This window comes from Pelobates fuscus, chromosome 4 (assembly GCF_036172605.1).
Source record: "Pelobates fuscus isolate aPelFus1 chromosome 4, aPelFus1.pri, whole genome shotgun sequence".
In the NCBI taxonomy this organism is placed as follows: Eukaryota; Metazoa; Chordata; class Amphibia; order Anura; family Pelobatidae; genus Pelobates; species Pelobates fuscus.
The window spans coordinates 263,640,076-263,658,259 of NC_086320.1; the positions used below are offsets into that span (position 1 = coordinate 263,640,076).

The 18,184-nt window shown below is 38.3% G+C and overlaps 1 protein-coding gene across 1 annotated transcript in view; it reads left to right on the forward strand.

Annotated features, from left to right (window-relative positions):
* Positions 1–16,020, forward strand: part of VPS41 (VPS41 subunit of HOPS complex) — a 312,102-nt gene extending 296,082 nt beyond the window's left edge. The window contains exons 27-29 of the mRNA XM_063450642.1: positions 7,219–7,263; positions 12,145–12,224; positions 15,836–16,020. Of these exons, the coding sequence (XP_063306712.1) occupies positions 7,219–7,263; positions 12,145–12,224; positions 15,836–15,907 (197 nt within the window). The 3' untranslated portion in view covers positions 15,908–16,020. The remainder of the gene's footprint in view (positions 1–7,218; positions 7,264–12,144; positions 12,225–15,835) is intronic.
* The last annotated feature ends 2,164 nt before the right edge of the window (positions 16,021–18,184 follow it).

Here is an 18,184-nt window from a genome sequence, read left to right on the forward strand (position 1 = left end):
AAAAAATAATTGGGGTTAGTAACATTATATGATCATATATTGCATAAGCCTGCCACAACGTCAATGTACCCCATTCTTGGCAGGTTATCCAAGCAGCCTAATGCCTGCTCTTATGAGAGTAATCCACCTTCTTGGGAAATTCTTCCTTATTTGGAATCTCTGCAAGTCAAGGCTAAAAAAGGCCAGCGAATGAGGCACCTATGACCGGGAGGGGTGCAAAACCAAGGAGTTGGCCTGGACTCCCAAATATATAATGGGTTATATATAGAAGAGTTAAAGAGTGAGTTCTAAATTAGCTTGATGGTAGCCAGTATTTTAGCCTTGTTGTAAGGGTACAGGATAGTGTAAGCAGTTTTATTTTGCCTGATGTTACTCCACTACTTTACACTGTTTCGTCTCTCTGTGGTCTTACAATGAAAAGTTATCTGTTATATGTCGCCCAATCTCCAAATTATGTCTTGAGTGAGGAGTACAGCTATTTGGATCTGGAGAACGCTAAGTTATGGTTGACATTTTTTCCCGCATATGGCAGTATTACATTTCATACACAGATATTTTTTATTCCCAGGCTAGCTTAAGCTCTTAATTAAAAAAAAGTTTACAGAAAGGCCAGAACCAGCTTATATATATATATATATATATATATATATATATATATATATATATATATATATATATATATATATATATATATATATATATATATATATATATGGAACATGGGGGGGGGGAGGGGGTTGCACTCACCTGAACATGCTTAAATGGGGTGCTGCTGGGGGCCATATTATACAATAAACAACACACAAGATCCAGCGCACTCTCCTATCTACTAAACAGCAACTTCAATGTTGACAGATTTTAGTTTGTAAAAGGTTTTTTTTTTTAAAAAACACCTTATCTAGGCAAAAAATAATGGGGATTTAGTTACATTATATGATCATACATTGCATAAGCCTGCCACAACGTAATAAAATCTGTCAACATTGAAGTTGCTGTTTAGTAGATAGGAGAGTGCGCTGGATCTTGTGTGTTGTTTATTGTGTATATATATATATATATATATATATATATATATATATATATATATATATATATAGTAAGTCTATTTTTGGTTCTCATTTATAGTTATCCAATTGCTATTTAAATGCTTTTCCCATTGTACACTGCAATCCAGTATTTGGTTGGGAACTGTTGGAGAATTGTGGTTCATTTTTCTGTGCAACCACTTTACTTTACAATGATTGGCTGAAAGGCTAGCCATAACTACTTCCACATTAATTGTTTTCTCCACGTGGTTCCACTGCATTTAAGTTACTGTACATAAAGAACCGCTAAAAAAAACATGTGTGGAGTCTACTGAACCTAGTGGATGATTCACTCCAAATGTTGTGATATGGTAACACATACAGGTGATACTCGAAAAATATCGTGCAAAAGTTCATATATTTCAGTAATGCAACGTAAAAGGGAAAACTAATATATGAGATAGACGCATTACATGCAAAGCAAGATAGTTCAAGCCGTGATTTGTCATAAGTGCAATGATTTATGGCTTACAGCACATGAAAACCCCAAATCCACAATCTCAGTAAATTAGAATATTGTGAAAAGTTGCAATATTCTAGACTCACAGTGTCCCACTCTAATCAGATAAGTAAGCCATAACACCTGCAAAGGGTTTCTGAGCCTTTAAATGGTCTCTCAGTCTGGTTCAGTAGGAATCACAATCATGGGGAAGACTGCTGACCTGACAGTTGTGCAGAAAACCATAATTGACACCCTCCATAAGGAGGGAAAGCCTCAAAAGGTAATTGCGAAGGAAGTTGGATGTTCCCAAAGTGCTGTATCAAAGCACATTGATAGAAAGTTATGTGGAAGGGAATAGTGTGGAAGAAAAAGGTGCACAAGCAGCAGGGATGACCGCAGCCTTGAGAGGATTGTCAGGAAATTCCATTCAAAAGTGTTGGGGACTTTCACATGAAGTGGACTAAGCCTGGAGTGAGTGCATCAAGAGCCACCACACACAGACAGATCCTGGTAATGGGCTTCAGATGTCGTATTCCTCTTGTCAAGCCGCTCCCAAACAACATCAGAAGTGTCTTACAGAAAAACAGACCTGGTCTATTGCTCAGTGGTCCAAAGTCCTCTTTTCTGATGAGAGCAACTTTTGCATCTCATTTGGAAACCAAGGACTCGGAGTCTGGAGGAAGAATGGAGAGGCACACACTGCAAGATGCTTGAAGTCCAGTGTGAAGTTTCCACAGTCTGTGTTGATTTGGGGAGCCATGTCATCTGCTGGTGTTGGTCCACTGTGCTTCATTAAGTCCAGGGTCAACACAGCCATCTACCAGAAGATTTTGGAGAACTTCATGCTTCCTTCCGCAGACGAGCTTTATGGGGATGCTGACTTCATTTTCCAACAGAACTTGGCACCTGCCCACACTGCCAAAAGCACCAAAGCCTGGTTCAATGACCGTGGGATTACTGTGCTTGATTGGCCAGCAAACTCGCCTGACCTGAACCCCATAGAGAATCTATGGGGCATTGCCAAGAGAAAGAGGAGAGACATGAGACCGAACAATGCAGAAGAGCTAAAGGCCGCTATTGAAGTATCCTGGTCTTCCATAACACCTCAGCAGTGCCACAGGCTGATACTGCCTCAATGCGGCGTGGCATGGAAGCTAAGTGCTGCAAAGGGGCCCAAACCAAGTACTGAGTCCATATGCATGCTTATACTTTTCAGAGGTCCGATATTGTTCTATGTACACTCCTTGTTTTATTGATTGCATGTAATAAGCATAGGCCCACCCAAGTGTTAAACATTCCTAGTGGGTGGTGATTTTATGAGTTATATAAGGTTGTTGTCATAAGCTTGGCTAATATAGCTTGGTTGCTTTATCTAAGTGCTGCTTCTAAGTGTGAGGTTGGAGATATTCTGGAGATAAACTGGAGGTAATCTGTGGTATTCAGGAGGACTAACAATTTAATATTTGTTTGATTTAAATTATTCACCTCATTGAAATGGCAGACTTAGTTCAGTGTAATAGTTGTTATGCATTTGTTTCACGTTCCACTTTTTGGAGATTTGGATGCTGTCTAATCTGTAGACAGTTCTCTATTGCGGCAGGAGATTGTATTTTTGAAGTCTGAGATTTGTAAATTATCTGGTAAACAAACTCAGGCTGGATCTGCTGCAAAACCACTGCCGCAGAGACGTCCTATGAATGGAAGATGGATTACTGTAGGATTTGGTAGACTTAGAGTTGTGGATAGAAGGCATTTTGCACAGTCTGTTACTCTACATAATTTATTTTCAGCACTTTCAGAGTGGAATGGTGTTATGGAGACAGGCTCAGGTACTGAGGATAGTGGTGTTATGGAGACAGACACTGAGGGTAGTGGTGCTGTGGAGCCAGGCTCAGGCACTGGGGGTAATGGTGTTGAGTAGACCGGCTCAGGCACTGAGGGTAGTGGTGCTGTGGAGACAGGCTCAGGCACTGAGGGTAGAGGTGTGGTGGAGACAGGCTTGGAGACTGTGGTGAGGCCTAATAGAAAGCAGTTGTTGTTGGGGGAATCCATCATAAGAGGTGTGGAGATGGACAATGGTGGTCTTGTGAGATGTCTTCCCGGAGCTACTGCTCACATAGACAGAAGACGTATTTGTAATATTATTAAGCGAGCAAAGCAGGAAGGGGAATTGGATGTACTTGTCCATCTAGGGACATATGACTTGCAATGAGGTTTCAGAGGTTAAGGAAGTGTTTAGTGTTTTTGCCAATGATATACAGCAGGTTGCTTCCACACTTTCATTCTCTGAAGTTCTGCCTGTGCATAACACTCAGAATGACAGACGGATGCGTATTAGGGACTTTAACTTGTGGCTTGGTGAATGGTGTCGGGAGCAAGGATTTTGCTTTATTTCCCATGGTAGCTCTGTTTGGAATGGAAATAAACTGTACAAAAAAGATGGTTTGCATCTTTCTCAAAAGGGAATAAATGTTCTCAGTGAGCAGTTCAGAGGTTTTGCTAGGATGTATTTAAACTAGGGGAGGGGGGGCAAAAGGGTGATAAAACTTCAATCCAATTGCCCCCCAAAACAAGGACAGACGGTGCCTTTAGCAAGTGTGTTAAAAGAGGATAAGCTTAGAGTCATGTCTACAAATGCTCGCAGTTTAGGGAATAAGATTCATGAACTTGTGGCAATATTGGCAACTGATAATGTAGATTTAGTCGCTGTTACTGAGACCTGGCATAATGAGAAAAATGACTGGGACATAGCAATACCAGGGTGCTCTTTATATAGAAAAGACAGGGAAGGCAAGAAAGGGGGAGGGGTGGCCCTGTATGTGAAGGATAGCATAAAATCTAGCCTAATAAGTTAGTGAGGCGAACATAGAGTCTGTTTGGGTTACGTTAGAATTTGGTAATCACACAGTAACTTGTGTAGGTGTGATTTATATGCCCCCAGGACAAATAGAAGAGTTAGATAATCAACTAGTTGAGGAAATAACTTCCCCCTTCATTGTCATTAAAGCTATCATCATGGGTGACTTTAATCTTCCTGATGTGAATTGGAAAACAAAATTAGCTACTTGTGCCAGGAGCACACATTTTAAACTCCCTACTGGGATTTTCTCTAAAACAAGTCATTGAGGAGCCAACTCGTAAGGAGGCCTACTAGATTTAGTGTTAACAAATGGAGATTTGGTATCAGATATTACTGTAGGTGAAAGTTTAGGATCCAGTGATAATCAGTCAGTGTGGTTTAATATAAGAACAGTGACTGAGTCACACCACACAAAAACAAAAGTTTTAGACTTTAAAAAAACAAAACAGACTTTTCTAAAATTAGAATATTTGTAAAGGAATCATTATCAAATTGAAGCAATTTAAATGGAGTCCAAGAGCACTGCTGATGGCAACATAAAATTGCATTAGGCTTGTCAGTAAAAGCAAAAGAATTCAAGAAACCACTGTGGTACTCCGCAGATGTGGCCAAAATGGTAAATAACAAAGCTTTAGCATTTAGTAATTATTAAAAAAAAACAGAGTGAGGAAGACAGAATGATCTATAAGATTAGGCAGAAAGAGACTAAGCAAGTTAGAGCTTTCAAATCACACACACAAGAGAAAATAGCACAGTCAGTAAAAAAAAAGGGGACAAAACATTTTTAGATACATAAATGAGAAAAGGAAAGTAAAACAAGCATTAGTTAGATTAGAAACAAAAGGAAGGTATGTAGAAGAGGATAAAGGTCTAGCTGACTGCCTCAATGAATATTTTTGTTCAGTATTTACAGATGAAAATGAAGGAAAGGGAACTCAGTTAGGAAAAAGGATAAATGAGCCATTTATTACATGTGAGTTTACAGAGGAAGAGGTTTTATTTCAACTGTCAAAAGTAAAGCAATAAGTCAATGGGACCGGATGGAATACACCCAAAGTCATTAAAAGAGCTTAGTGGTGTACTAGCAAAACCATTAACAGATTTATTTAACCAATCATTGTTAACAGGAGTAGTCCCAGAAGATTGGAAGTTTGCGAATGTTGTGCTCATCCAAAAGAAAGGTAGTAGGGAGGAGTCGGGCAACTATAGGCCAGTAAGCCCTACTTCAGTAGTGGGGAAAGTAATGGAAACCATGTTAAAGGATAGGATTGTTGAACATCTAAAAACACATGGATTTCAAGATCAGAGACAACATGGGTTTACTTCAGGGAGATCATGCCAAACTAATCTTATTGATTTTTTTGATTGGGTAACTAAAATAATAGATCAGGGTGGTACAGTAGACATTGCTTACCTAGATTTCAGTAAGGCTCTTGACACTGTTGCACATAGAAGGCTTATCAATAAACTGCAATCTTTAAGTTTGGATTCCAATATTGTTGAATGGGTAAGGCAGTGGCTGAGTGACGGGCAACAGAGGGTTGTAGTCAATGGAGTATATTCGAAGCTTGGGCTTGTCACCAGTGGGGTACCTCAGGGATCTGTACTTGGACCCATTCTCTTTAATATTTTTATTAGGGATATTGCAGAAGGACTTAATGGTAAGGGATGTCTTTTAGCTGATGATACTAAGATATGTAACAGGGTTGATGTTCCAGGAGGAATAAGCCAAATGGCTAATGATTTAGGTAAACTAGAAAAATGGTCAGAGTTGTGGCAACTGACATTTAATGTGGATAAGTGCAAGATAATGCATCTTGGACGTAAAAACCCAAGAGCAGAGTACAGAATATTTGATAGTCCTAACCTCAACATCTGAGGAAAGGGATTTAGGAGTGATTATTTCTGATGACTTAAAGGTAGGCAGACAATGTAATAGAGCAGCAGGAAATGCTAGCAGAATGCTTGGTTGTATAGGGAGAGGTATTAGCAGTAGAAAGAGGGAAGTGCTCATGTCATTGTACAGAACACTGGTGAGACCTCACTTGGAGTATTGTACGCAGTACTGGAGACCGTATCTTCAGAAGGATATTGATACTTTAGAGAGCGTTCAGAGAAGGGCTACTAAACTGATTCATGGATTGCAGGATAAAACTTACAAAGAAAGGTTAAAGGATCTTAACATGTATAGCTTGGAGGAAAGACGAGACAGGGGGATATGATAGAAACATTTAAATACATAAATAGAATCAACACAATAAAGGAGGAGACAATATTTAAAAAGAAGAAAAGCTACTACAACAAGAGGACATAGTCTTAAATTAGAGGGGCAAAGGTTTAAAAATATCAGGAAGTATTGCTTTACTGAGAGGGCAGTGGATGCATGGAATAGCCTTCCAGCTGAAGTGGTAGAGATTAACACAGTAAAGGAGTTTAAGCATGTGTGGGATAGGCATAAGGCTATCCTAACTATAAGATAAGGCCAAGGACTAATGAAAGTATTTAGAAAATTGGGCAGACTACATGGGCCGAATGGTTCGTATCTGCCGTCACATTCTATGTTTCTAATTTACTGAGATTGTGGATTTGGGGTTTTCATGAGCTGTAAGCCATAATCATCGCACTTATGACAAATCACGGCTTGAACTATCTTGCTTTGCATGTAAGTTTCCCCTTTTACGTTGCATTACTGAAATAAATGAACTTTCGCACGATATTCTAATTTTTCGAGTATCACCTGTAATTGCAGTCTAATTTGGCAGATTATTTTGAAATGTTTTCTGGCTTAAGGCATAATTATTCACTTTACCAAATAATATTTTCTCTTACAGATGAGAAAATCTGTGAAGCATGCCTGTCTTCTATTCTTCCCTCAGGTACTATTATTTTTATTACTGCTTTTATTTTTAGCATTCAACTGGCAGTACGAATATAACCACTAAAATAAATTAACGTCCAAAATAGACAAGCTGGAGAATTATGAGCGAGCAAATTAACAAACCACAAACACTGAAGGTCTTTGGATAACATAGAAGCAGTAGTAACTCACTTAATTGTGCTTACCAGATGGACAACGGGACCAATATACGAGCTAATAATGAATACTCAAACAAATCAGAAATGGAGATATAATAAAGTAATGCCGGCCATATATTTTTATTTTATAAACTGGAAGCAGTATAATTTTTTCAACCCTCCAGTAATTATAATGCTGTTTGATTTTGCCTATAGCATTGTCAGGCAGCATGCCTCTAGACAGTCACAGTGATAAGCACAGTGATAGCCTCATCTTGGACATTGTCATCTTTACACAAGCAAAGCAAGTAATTCATGCTGGTTTTAACTACTGTATCATATTGGTTGTAGTGGGCATAAAAAGATTGTCTCAACAGAAACTGTTTTATTCTATATTTGTGGTATTTTGTGTCATATGATTTAACCCCTTAAGGACCAAACTTCTGGAATAAAAGGGAACCATGACATGTCACACATGTCCTGTGTCCTTAAGGGGTTAAAATGTGTGCTCCTTTTATTATTAAGATAAAAGCAATTGTTTTTTGAGTCAATGATTAAACAAAGGTCACCCAGCCCCATTACAACAGAAGGAACACATAAAACTGGTTGGTTAGTGCTGGGTTTGTGCCATAAAACAGTTTTGGGGCTTTTGGGGCTTTTTTAGTTATAACAGTTTGTCTTTTGTTATGTAAAATGATGTAGCCTGTCATTCCATTTCAGTCTGCTGTGTAAAGTTGGCATCCGTACCTCCTGTGGCGCCTTCTAACCCTAAGGCAGACAAAAGCTGTGGGGCTAGATGGATGTTTTCGAATTCCTATATCATCCAGAGCACAGGCTACAATATAATCAAACTACACTTACTTTGAGCTACTCAAATATACCATTCATTTGTTCTTATTTGTGCTATATAGTTAACTCTTGTGCCATTTTGTTTTTGAAAATATTGAGCATTAAATTTCAAAAGCAAATATACCATTTGTTTGTACTGAACATTTGTGCCAAACCCCGCCCACTTTGCCCAAGATATTATCACATTTTAAAACCAAATATACCATTCATTTGTGCTGATTTGTGTGGCAAAAATTCACATTTGTGTAAGTTTTGTTTTGCATATTTTTAACATTATATATGATCAAACGTTGCCCACTTTTCTCCACAAATCAGTACAAATGCAAGATTAACCAAGCAGCCCAGTTTCATGTCTTTTGGCTCTTAAATGGGGTCTGGGTGAATTTTGGTGACTTTAAATTATTCGGTAATAGCTAAAAAAAAATTGTTTTTATCGTAATAATATCAGCACAAATTTTAATTTTTACATCACCAAACACCACAAACATAGCACTAATGAAATACAGTGGATTTTTTATTTGTGCCAATTGTAGAGGGGGCCAGCTTCACACTTGTCTTGAGAGGTAGGAGACTTCTGTGCCTGTCTCTAGATCAGGGGTAGGCAACCAGATCCCTACCGCCAACTAGTGGGTGGTTTGAGATTTCAGGTGGGCAGTGGTGGGTTCTGCAGAAAATACCCAGTGGGCCTCGATGGATGTAAAACAAGGCCGTCAGGGAAGATCCATCCTTGTTGTAAGCCCTCTCGGGCGGGTGAGGAGATCCAGGATCTCCCTCATCGGCCCGCTGGCACTTAGTGAGAGGGAGGGAGGGGCCTGTGAGGCTCTGTGTTCCTCCCTCGAGCAGGCTGGTCAGAGCATTGCCACACGTTACCATGGCAATGCTGCGATACAGTACTGTGCTCGCAGGAGGACAGGAGAGTCAGCCTGTTGCTGGAGGAGCTGCAGGCTAAAGTGAATATGGCACCACGGGACCGCCAGGGCTTGTAGGATTATGTCCCCCCCATCTGGTAAAAAGTAAGAAGAATGGAGGGGGAGACAGACCCTATGCACCTTTAAGACACACTACACCACACACACACAGACTGCCCCCTCACACACACACACACACACACACACACACACAGACTTCCTCCCTCACACACTGCCCCCCACACACACTACCCCCCTCACATGTACTGGGATGGGGGAGAAATTAATATATTTTCACATCTCACCCACCTACACAAATCTTTCTCACACACACACACACACACACACACACTGCCCTTCTCACATACAGACTGTCCCTCACACACGCATTGTCTCTCTCACACACGCACGTTACCATCAACAAAGATACAAAGGTGGGTAGTAGGTATTAAAAGGTTGACTACCCCTGCTCTAAGTGGGGTCAGCTAAGTGCTAGATGGGTTAATACAGTACAGGCTTAGCGGACATAAAATTGAGGTTAACAGGTCCACATTCTACTTTTGTAGCAGTGGCATTGTCTTTGAAGAGCAAAAAAAGCAGGTGCCAATGTATCAATAGATCAAAGATATATTTTTATTACTGTTCCACTTTTGAACACTAATGTGTGCAGAGACAGATTTAATAGCAATTGAGCTTCTTTTGACATACACTTGTATCGGATGTAAAAAAATGTTTTTAACCCCTTAAGGACACATGACATGTCATGATTCCCTTTTATTCCAGACGTTTGGTCCTTAAGGGGTTAATGTAACATAATTACTGTCAGATGTGCCATTACAGATGTGCCAAGATATCTGTTTTTATTATAGGACATACAAAAAAGTACAATTTTGCCACTAATGTTGCTTTATTGCCAACATTAATGCTGCCTTTTGTTTTTGTTTACCTTTTATACCATTTATAATTTAAGCATAAGTACAAAGCATTTGGGTTCTGCGATGAACAAATGCAAAAATATGGAATTATATGCATGATCAATGAAAATGTACAGCAGTTAGAATAAATCCCCACATTCGCTTTTTTATACAATGTTTTTTTTTTCTTAACAGTAATGCAATGTACTTTCCCCCCATTTACATATAACTACTCAATATTATATTAAAGCCAGAAAATGAATGTTGATATCGGAGTGAAAAAATAAGAAATATCATTGTATGAGTTTTTGCTCATTAGCTTGCAAAACAGTACAAGTAAATGTGATGAATATCTTCTATCTGTTTCAAGTTAAATGTTCTGTTTTAATTGGTTTCTGTACAATTTCTGTTGGTTATTTGAAATAGTTTTCACAAAACAAACTAAAATGAATAGGACGTGAAGTGCCTTTCAAAAAAATTGTCCACATTAGTGTTTGTTTTTTTTATTCTTTATTTTTATGTTTTTAAAATTCATTAGTGTTAGAGAGGTAAAATTCAGATGGTACAAAATAGACATAGAAATAAAGGCATAAGCAATAAACGCAGACATTAAAACACAATGTCCTGAAAAATTAACCCATAAGCCAAGGATTTTATGGGTGAATAGATATGCATTGGCTAGCGTAATGGGTTTTACAGAAAAACTGTGTTACAGATAAAGACCATCTAAGCTACATAAAGGAAACGAAAAAAAGCCTTAACCCCTTAAGGACACATGACGTGTCTGACATGTCATGATTCCCTTTTATTCCAGAAGTTTGGTCCTTAAGGGGTTAATAAATACAAGCCTTAATAACACAAACTATTAGAAAAACAAATTAAATACTCGAGGTGGCATCTCTTTAGACAATCCACCAGCTGTGCTGCTGAGAGTAAGGGTGCTTAGAACAACATGCAGTAGCCTGTAAATGATTATACCTCTTGGCTACGTTAAACCATGCCACTGACCTCTAAAACCATTAGTTAGATGAGCGGGGCTGTGGAACTTGGCTGATAGTCAGGGCACACATAAGCAAGGTACGCTTTCCAGTGGGTCTTAGTACAAATGTAAGAAACTAAATGATAAAATGTGTAAAAGTAAAAATAAAGAACCATCGAACTGCATGGGGCTCAAGTCTTTGGGAAGAAGTATAACATCAAATGTATGACTCATAGTCTCAGGTAGTGACTTTGACCGGGTCCCATTTGTATACTGGTGAGCTAGGTGGTGTCAAGGACTCCTGCAGTAGGTCTAGTGTGTCCAGGAGAGCAGCCGCTCTCTGTACATCCAGCACTGAATGAGTGGTATCCCCTTGGATGACTTGCAGAGCTCAAATGCCGTGGCCCCTAAGCAAGGCTGTGAAGGGTTTCATGACCTGCCTCCATTGCAGAATATCTCCTAAAAGAGCCATGCAGAACTTTAAGGGCATGTTTTGAAAGGTGTATGGGGTAGTCCCTTAAAGAACAGCAAGCACTTCTGCTTTATCAGTGCTGTTGTGAAAATGCATCACTAGGTCTTTGGGTCGGTTCACCCAGAAAAGAAGCATACCTGGTGAAAGTTCCCTGGTGTCTCCAAATGCAGTACAGGATCCTAAAATCTGGCCTGTCATGACAAAAGCGAAACTATTGAGAATCCACATCTCTGTTGTACAAAGTACTTGGCTAAACAGTCTAAGATCTTTGGAGAGCTTAGACAAGAGGGATCAAGAGGAATTTGAAGTAATGACCAGAGAACTTTGAAGAGCATTTTTAGTGACGGAGGAGATAATTTGAGAAAATGTCGAGCACCTAGAAAAGCATACTATAAAGTAAGCTGGGAGCAGGGTAGGTGCGATATAATATGATTACTACTATTATTAATAATTATATTATTTTGTGAATAGCTATTGTATATCTTTTCATTTTATATTTTACAAGGATTTCTAAGACATGGATATAATAAATATGTATGTGAACAGGCTGTTGATCCAGGGAGATAATTGCCGTTATGGAGTCAAGAAGAATATTTTTATTTTTTTTATGTCTCTTACAGATTCTTCCAAACCACTCGGTGTGGTGGTATTTAACTGCAGACATATGTTCCACAGAGAGTGCCTGCCTGTTACTACTAGTGTAAGTATTTCAGATTATCTTATTTAAAAAGATGGAATATATAGCAAGAGTGTTGTGGAGTGGCTTTTTTTTTTGTTTTATTTTTATTGCAGACTTTTCTCTACAGTAGCTAATTAAATAAACAAAGGATTTTTCATGCCTTTGTATTTAAATGTTTACATTAAATTAACAGCCAACTTGTTCCAACTGTATTGACTGGCTCTTGTTAGGGTTAGGTAAGAATTGTTGTTGCTCTTTTGCTGGACATATGCTTCAATATTAAACATTTTAACTTTTTCTGTAAAATAAATAAAAATGTTAATTAAAACATGACACTTAAGTAACATCACATTTTTCTGATGTTTACACCTTTTAAATGTGTAACCGCTGGGGCCGCATTGAAGGGACCCATCGGGTAGCCCATGCAGTTAGGGCCACCCGATGGAAATACATTTCTAGGGGGCCCAGTCAGTGCTGCGCTTTAACAGCGCGACCGGGCCCCCTCTGATGATGTTAGATGCTGGTAGGAAGTGACTGCCCCGGTCACTTCCTCCCAGCAACCACCGGGAGCCGTGCGGGAGGAGGAAGTAAAGGTGAAACCTGCTGTTGCAGTATGTCAAAGAAAAGGTAAATATCTCGCAAACAGGAGCCATTCCTGTAAACACTTTTTCTGCTCCTTTATTTTACCTCCCCACTGGGGGCGTTGAAGGTAGATTAATTGTCTCAGTAAGTAACACTCTGATCATGGCAAATATCCGCAAAGTAGCCTATTGTACTGGAGCTGTATTCTGGCTTGTGTTCTCAGAAGTAAAGCTACCCATGCTCCCTGTCAAAACATTTTGTGTCATGGTCTCCATGGATCAGTTTTCGCACCAGGGCCCCATGGATCGTGTGTACGCCACTGGGTGGTATCATGGCATAGGTGAGAAAAAGAGGAAGGGTAAATAGAAATGTAACTGGTATTAAGGAAGTTGAAACTCATTTAAATAGCATAAGGATAGATATTAAAATTGCCCACAAGTCTCATAATACAAAATAACAAATATTACAGTGTTCCTAAAAATATAATATAGTACTTCCATGTATTCCATCAAAACACAACAGGCAGGAGATAAAATCTCAAATTCTAATAGTCTTAGGTGGATATTGCACTTTCATGTAATTCTGAAACTCTTGACGAAACGAAATTTCACATCAAAATTACACCCTTTTTTGTCATTATGTGAAATTATGTATATTATTTCTTGAATTATTTTTCATCGTGTTTCTACAATTAATGTACTAATGTAATTACTATTTCTAATGTGACAAAATTAGAAGTAGTCTTAATAGAGATACTGCAAAGTCAGCAGTCAGTGCTTACAAACCTTTGCAATTTATGAAATATAAGTAAGGTCAACAAAGGTACACAGTGGAACCCCAAATAAATACAACTGCTTTTGTGCAAAAACCTTGTGATTTACATGTTAATTTCCCAAATGAATATCGGTGTATTTAGTAGGCTTTTGCCAGAAAGTTTTTTTTATTTGACTTGTCATTAAAAAACATCCTGGGGACAGTTTGTGCTTTCAATGGTATCTGGAATTACATCATTCTCAATAAAATATGTGAACAAAATGAGACCACCTCTTATATAATTTATAATATTTAAGACTTGATTGTTTTACATTTAGAGATGAACTGTCACTTTTCTGGAAATGAATAAAACATCGAAAATCACCTATTTCTTGTTTTTTCCTATATTTCTTGTGATTCTTAATTTTCTTTTAAAATATATATTAAAGAATGAGCAGTTGATATCATCATTTAGTTCAGGCACCGCCAATGAACACAATGCAAATGCTGTTTAACCCCTTAAGGACACATGACACGTGTGACATGCCATGATTCCCTTTTATTCCAGAAGTTTGGTCCTTAAGGGGTTAAGGTTCTCCTCTTCCACCATATTCAGTGGCAGAAAGGGGCAACATTTATGAAGATGACTAACAGGAAACCAATATGGCGGAACCCACTTACCTGATAAATGTGTGGATTTTAAAGTTTAATTTTATTTTTCAGCCCTGACAAAAACATATATATTTTTTTAATTGGGGATACATGAAGTGAATATTAAGAATTCTAGGAAGTAACAATTTACCTTTAACTGCCTGAAATCTTAAACTGACTGACCTCACCAAATGTTATTTTCTTTCACAATAATTTTAGTTGTTCTATATTTCAGGCAATTTCCTCTCAGTTCTGTGTCAGTGCATTCAGGCATGTGCTTAACCGCTTTTATAATGTGTAATTGACATTGATAATAAGAAAGTGTTAATTTAATCCACCCTGGCTGAAATTAAAGGGGCACTATAGTCGCCAAAACAACTTTATCTTAATTAAGCCGTTTTGGTGTATAGAACATGCCTTTGAAGTATCTCTGCTCAATTCACTGTCATTTAGGAGTTAAATCAATTTTGTTTATGTGGCCCTATCCACACCTTCCCTGGCTGTGACTGACCAAGCCTGCATGGAAAACATTTTTACTTTGATAATAAGGAAGTAAAAATTTAGCGTAATCAGTGCAGTTGAGATTGTAATGCCTAGGTTTATATCAAAACCTTGATAAGCTGTGTTTGTGAAACTAGACGAGGTTGCCAGGGCACTCTTGCTAACATAACCGCTAAGTAAGTAATAAGCTGCAGTGGTTTTGTTGCTTAGAGTGGTTCTTCGCTTTTATCTTTTGCAATGGGCTGAGGCTTAGGATTGGATTCTAACAAGATATTAACTTTGTTAGTGCCTTTACATACCTTTTTAAACCTTTTACTGATTTCAAGGCATGCATAATTTAAGTGATTCCATGGCATTGGTTTATTATTGGTATGGTGTTCCTATAGTTACATATTACATATATAACATTGCAGCTTTGATTTCCTCGGCTATTCTTACTGGGATGTTTAATATACATATATATGCACGTCCTTGGCATCTGTAATATAAATCAAAATAAAGCCATATCCATTGCAGCATATTGTTAATTTTAATATGCAGAGAACATACATTATGTATTCACTACAGCTACCTAAACAAAACCCTCTCATTCCAGAAACCATGTCTGGTGCTTTTTATCACCCACGCAGTATAAAGAGACAGCAAATGACTGACTATTTGACCATTTCATACAAGCATTATGTTGTCATTTTCTTTTAAGAGCAAGATGCCCCCCCAAAAACAAAAAAATAGCATTACCAATAAACTTAGCCATAGTATAAACATATCTAACACTTGGTAAAATCTACATTTTAAATATATTTTATGTATTGTTATTGAAATCTCATAGTGTATGTAGTATGTTTTTGATTTTACATAGACTTCATAGAGAAAAATAATATACTGTCATACACTTTGTCCTATAAATTAGTGCTGGATTATGAAAGTCATAACTTATAACTTTGACCCAAATAATGGGCACTGAGAAGCACTTACTAAATTTGATACTTATTCTTCTAATAAGATCTGTTTTTAGATTTCCCATAATTCTTTTTGCAGAGTTATATATTCACAGACCATATTCATTGCTGTTTTTTTAAAGCCACGTGCTGCTATTTTTGTTCCCTAACAGAGCTTTACTCCATCTCCTATATTTTGTTTTTCAGACTCCTGTTCATTTCTGTAACATATGCAGTGCAAAGCATCGTGGACCTGGGAGTGCAATTTTAGATTCATGAGAAGTCGGTGCAATATTTACTTTTGAGTTATACCATAACTCTACTTCATTTAATAGACAAGGCAAGATTATAACTATTTCTGATTCATTGTCTGAAATAAAATGTCACATTTGCCTGCAGTTGTCATTATTTTTGTTTTATTATTGACATTAGCGTATTGTGAAACATATTTCAGTTATTCACAACTACCACATGAGTGGAAACATGGAATGTGACGGCAGATAAGAACCATTCCGCCTATCTAGTCTGCCCAATTTTCTAAATACTTTCATTAGTCCCTGGCCTTATCTTATAGTTAGGATAGCCTTATGCCTATCCCACGCATGCTTAAACTCCTTTACTGTGTTAACCTCTCCCACTTCAGCTGGAAGGCTATTCCATGCATCCACTACCCTCTCAGTAATACTTCCTGATATTATTTTTAAACCTTTGTCCCTCTAATTTAAGACTATGTCCTCTTGTTGTGGTAGTTTTTCTTCTTTTAACCCCTTAAGGACACATGACATGTGTGACATGGCATGATTCCCTTTTATTCCAGAAGTTTGGTCCTTAAGGGGTTAAACATAGTCTCCTCCTTTATTGTGTTGATTCCCTTTATGTATTTAAATGTTTCTATCATATTCCCCCTGTCTCGTCTTTCCTCCAAGCTATACATGTTAAGTTCCTTTAACCTTTCCTTGTAAGTTTTATCCTGCAATCCATGAACCAGTTTAGTAGCCATTCTCTGAACTTGGAGAGAATGTAAAATTAATTATGTGAGCTGTACACATAGTACAAACCAAATGTCTCTGTTCTAAGCTAAGAGTGGTGCAAGTAACAGCCTTGTTCCTTGGCAGGGTAACAATATATACATTATACATAATTTGCTTTCAGTTGACTACATTTACTGGGGGTGGCCATAGTATTTGCTAAGTGGGCTTTGTGGTGCTGAAATCCTGGGTGTGTGGTAGGCATTTTTTCTATATATATATTATTATTTTTTTACACGAGAGCTGCTTCTTAAAGCAATAGCCAAATAATTAAAGAAAGATCAGTAGTATAGAGCTCTTCATGGCTACTTAAGTTGATGTGGTGCTTTGCCCAACAAGGTAATTGTTGGTAGGGGAGTCATTTATGACTGCTTTCATTGAGATTCAAAAGAGTATCGGCACGCTGTTAATGGGTAGACCGGAAAGAACATAACATATAAAAACTTTATGACCTCTACAGAAAGTTTGACACATTCCCACCTTTCTATGTGCTAAAGCCACAGGTGTTTCTAGAACCTAGCAACGACCCTGGGGGTTGCTGCCAGATAAGTGATGTTTACACCGAGTTGTAATCAAAATTGTTTACCCCCGATTGAAAATCAGGTTTATTGTCAAAATTGACAGACTTTCAGCTATTTGCAATGAGCCAATCAAACAAAAGCAATTGAAATAGCTTGACACAACACATTCTTTAAGTAATACAAAAACATAGCAAAGACACTGAATGTTCCTAGTGACACCGTTGGAAGCAAGTTCCAAGTTGATGGAATAGTGGACCTGGACGGGATGGAAAAAGTAAGCTACCAATGGCTGCAACTAGATTTCTGAGAAGGCAGGTTATGAAAAACCCTTGAGTGACTGCACATGACCTGCAGCAAGACTTGGAGGCCACAGGCCCTGAGGTTTCAGTGAGCACAGTAAGGCGCATACTAAACGCAGAAGGATTCCATGCCAGAACTCCAAGACGTACATCACTACTTTCCAAAAGCACAAAAAAACTGCTCCAGTATGCTCAAAATCATATAAATAAATGGAAGTTCTTGGATTCTGTTCTGTGGAGCGATGAATCAAAAGTTCATTTGCCCAATGGATCAAAGGTATATCAGGATAAGGAAGAATGAAGCAAATGCTAAAAAGAACACTGCCTACAGTTAAGCACGATGGTAGCTCGGTGATGTTCTGGAGCTGCTTTGCATCCTCTGGCATTGGAAACCTGCAGCGCATGCAAGGCAAGATGGATTAATTGAAGTATCAGGAAATCCTAGGAGAAAACATTATGGTGTCTGTGATGAAGCTGAAGCTTGGGCGTTGTGGCGGGACATTCAGATGTTTGGTTTTGTGTCCCCAATGTGTATTGTTATGATTTTCCCTTGTTGAATGTGTTTCCCCTTGCATTTTACTTTGCATCTTACTGTGAAAACCGCAGACCACAAGGGAACAAGTGGCGCGTGCTTCCCCTGGGTGGCTGCCGGTTCTTATAGCCGAACGCCACCAGGGGCAGCATTTGTATCCCGAACTGTCCTGCGCA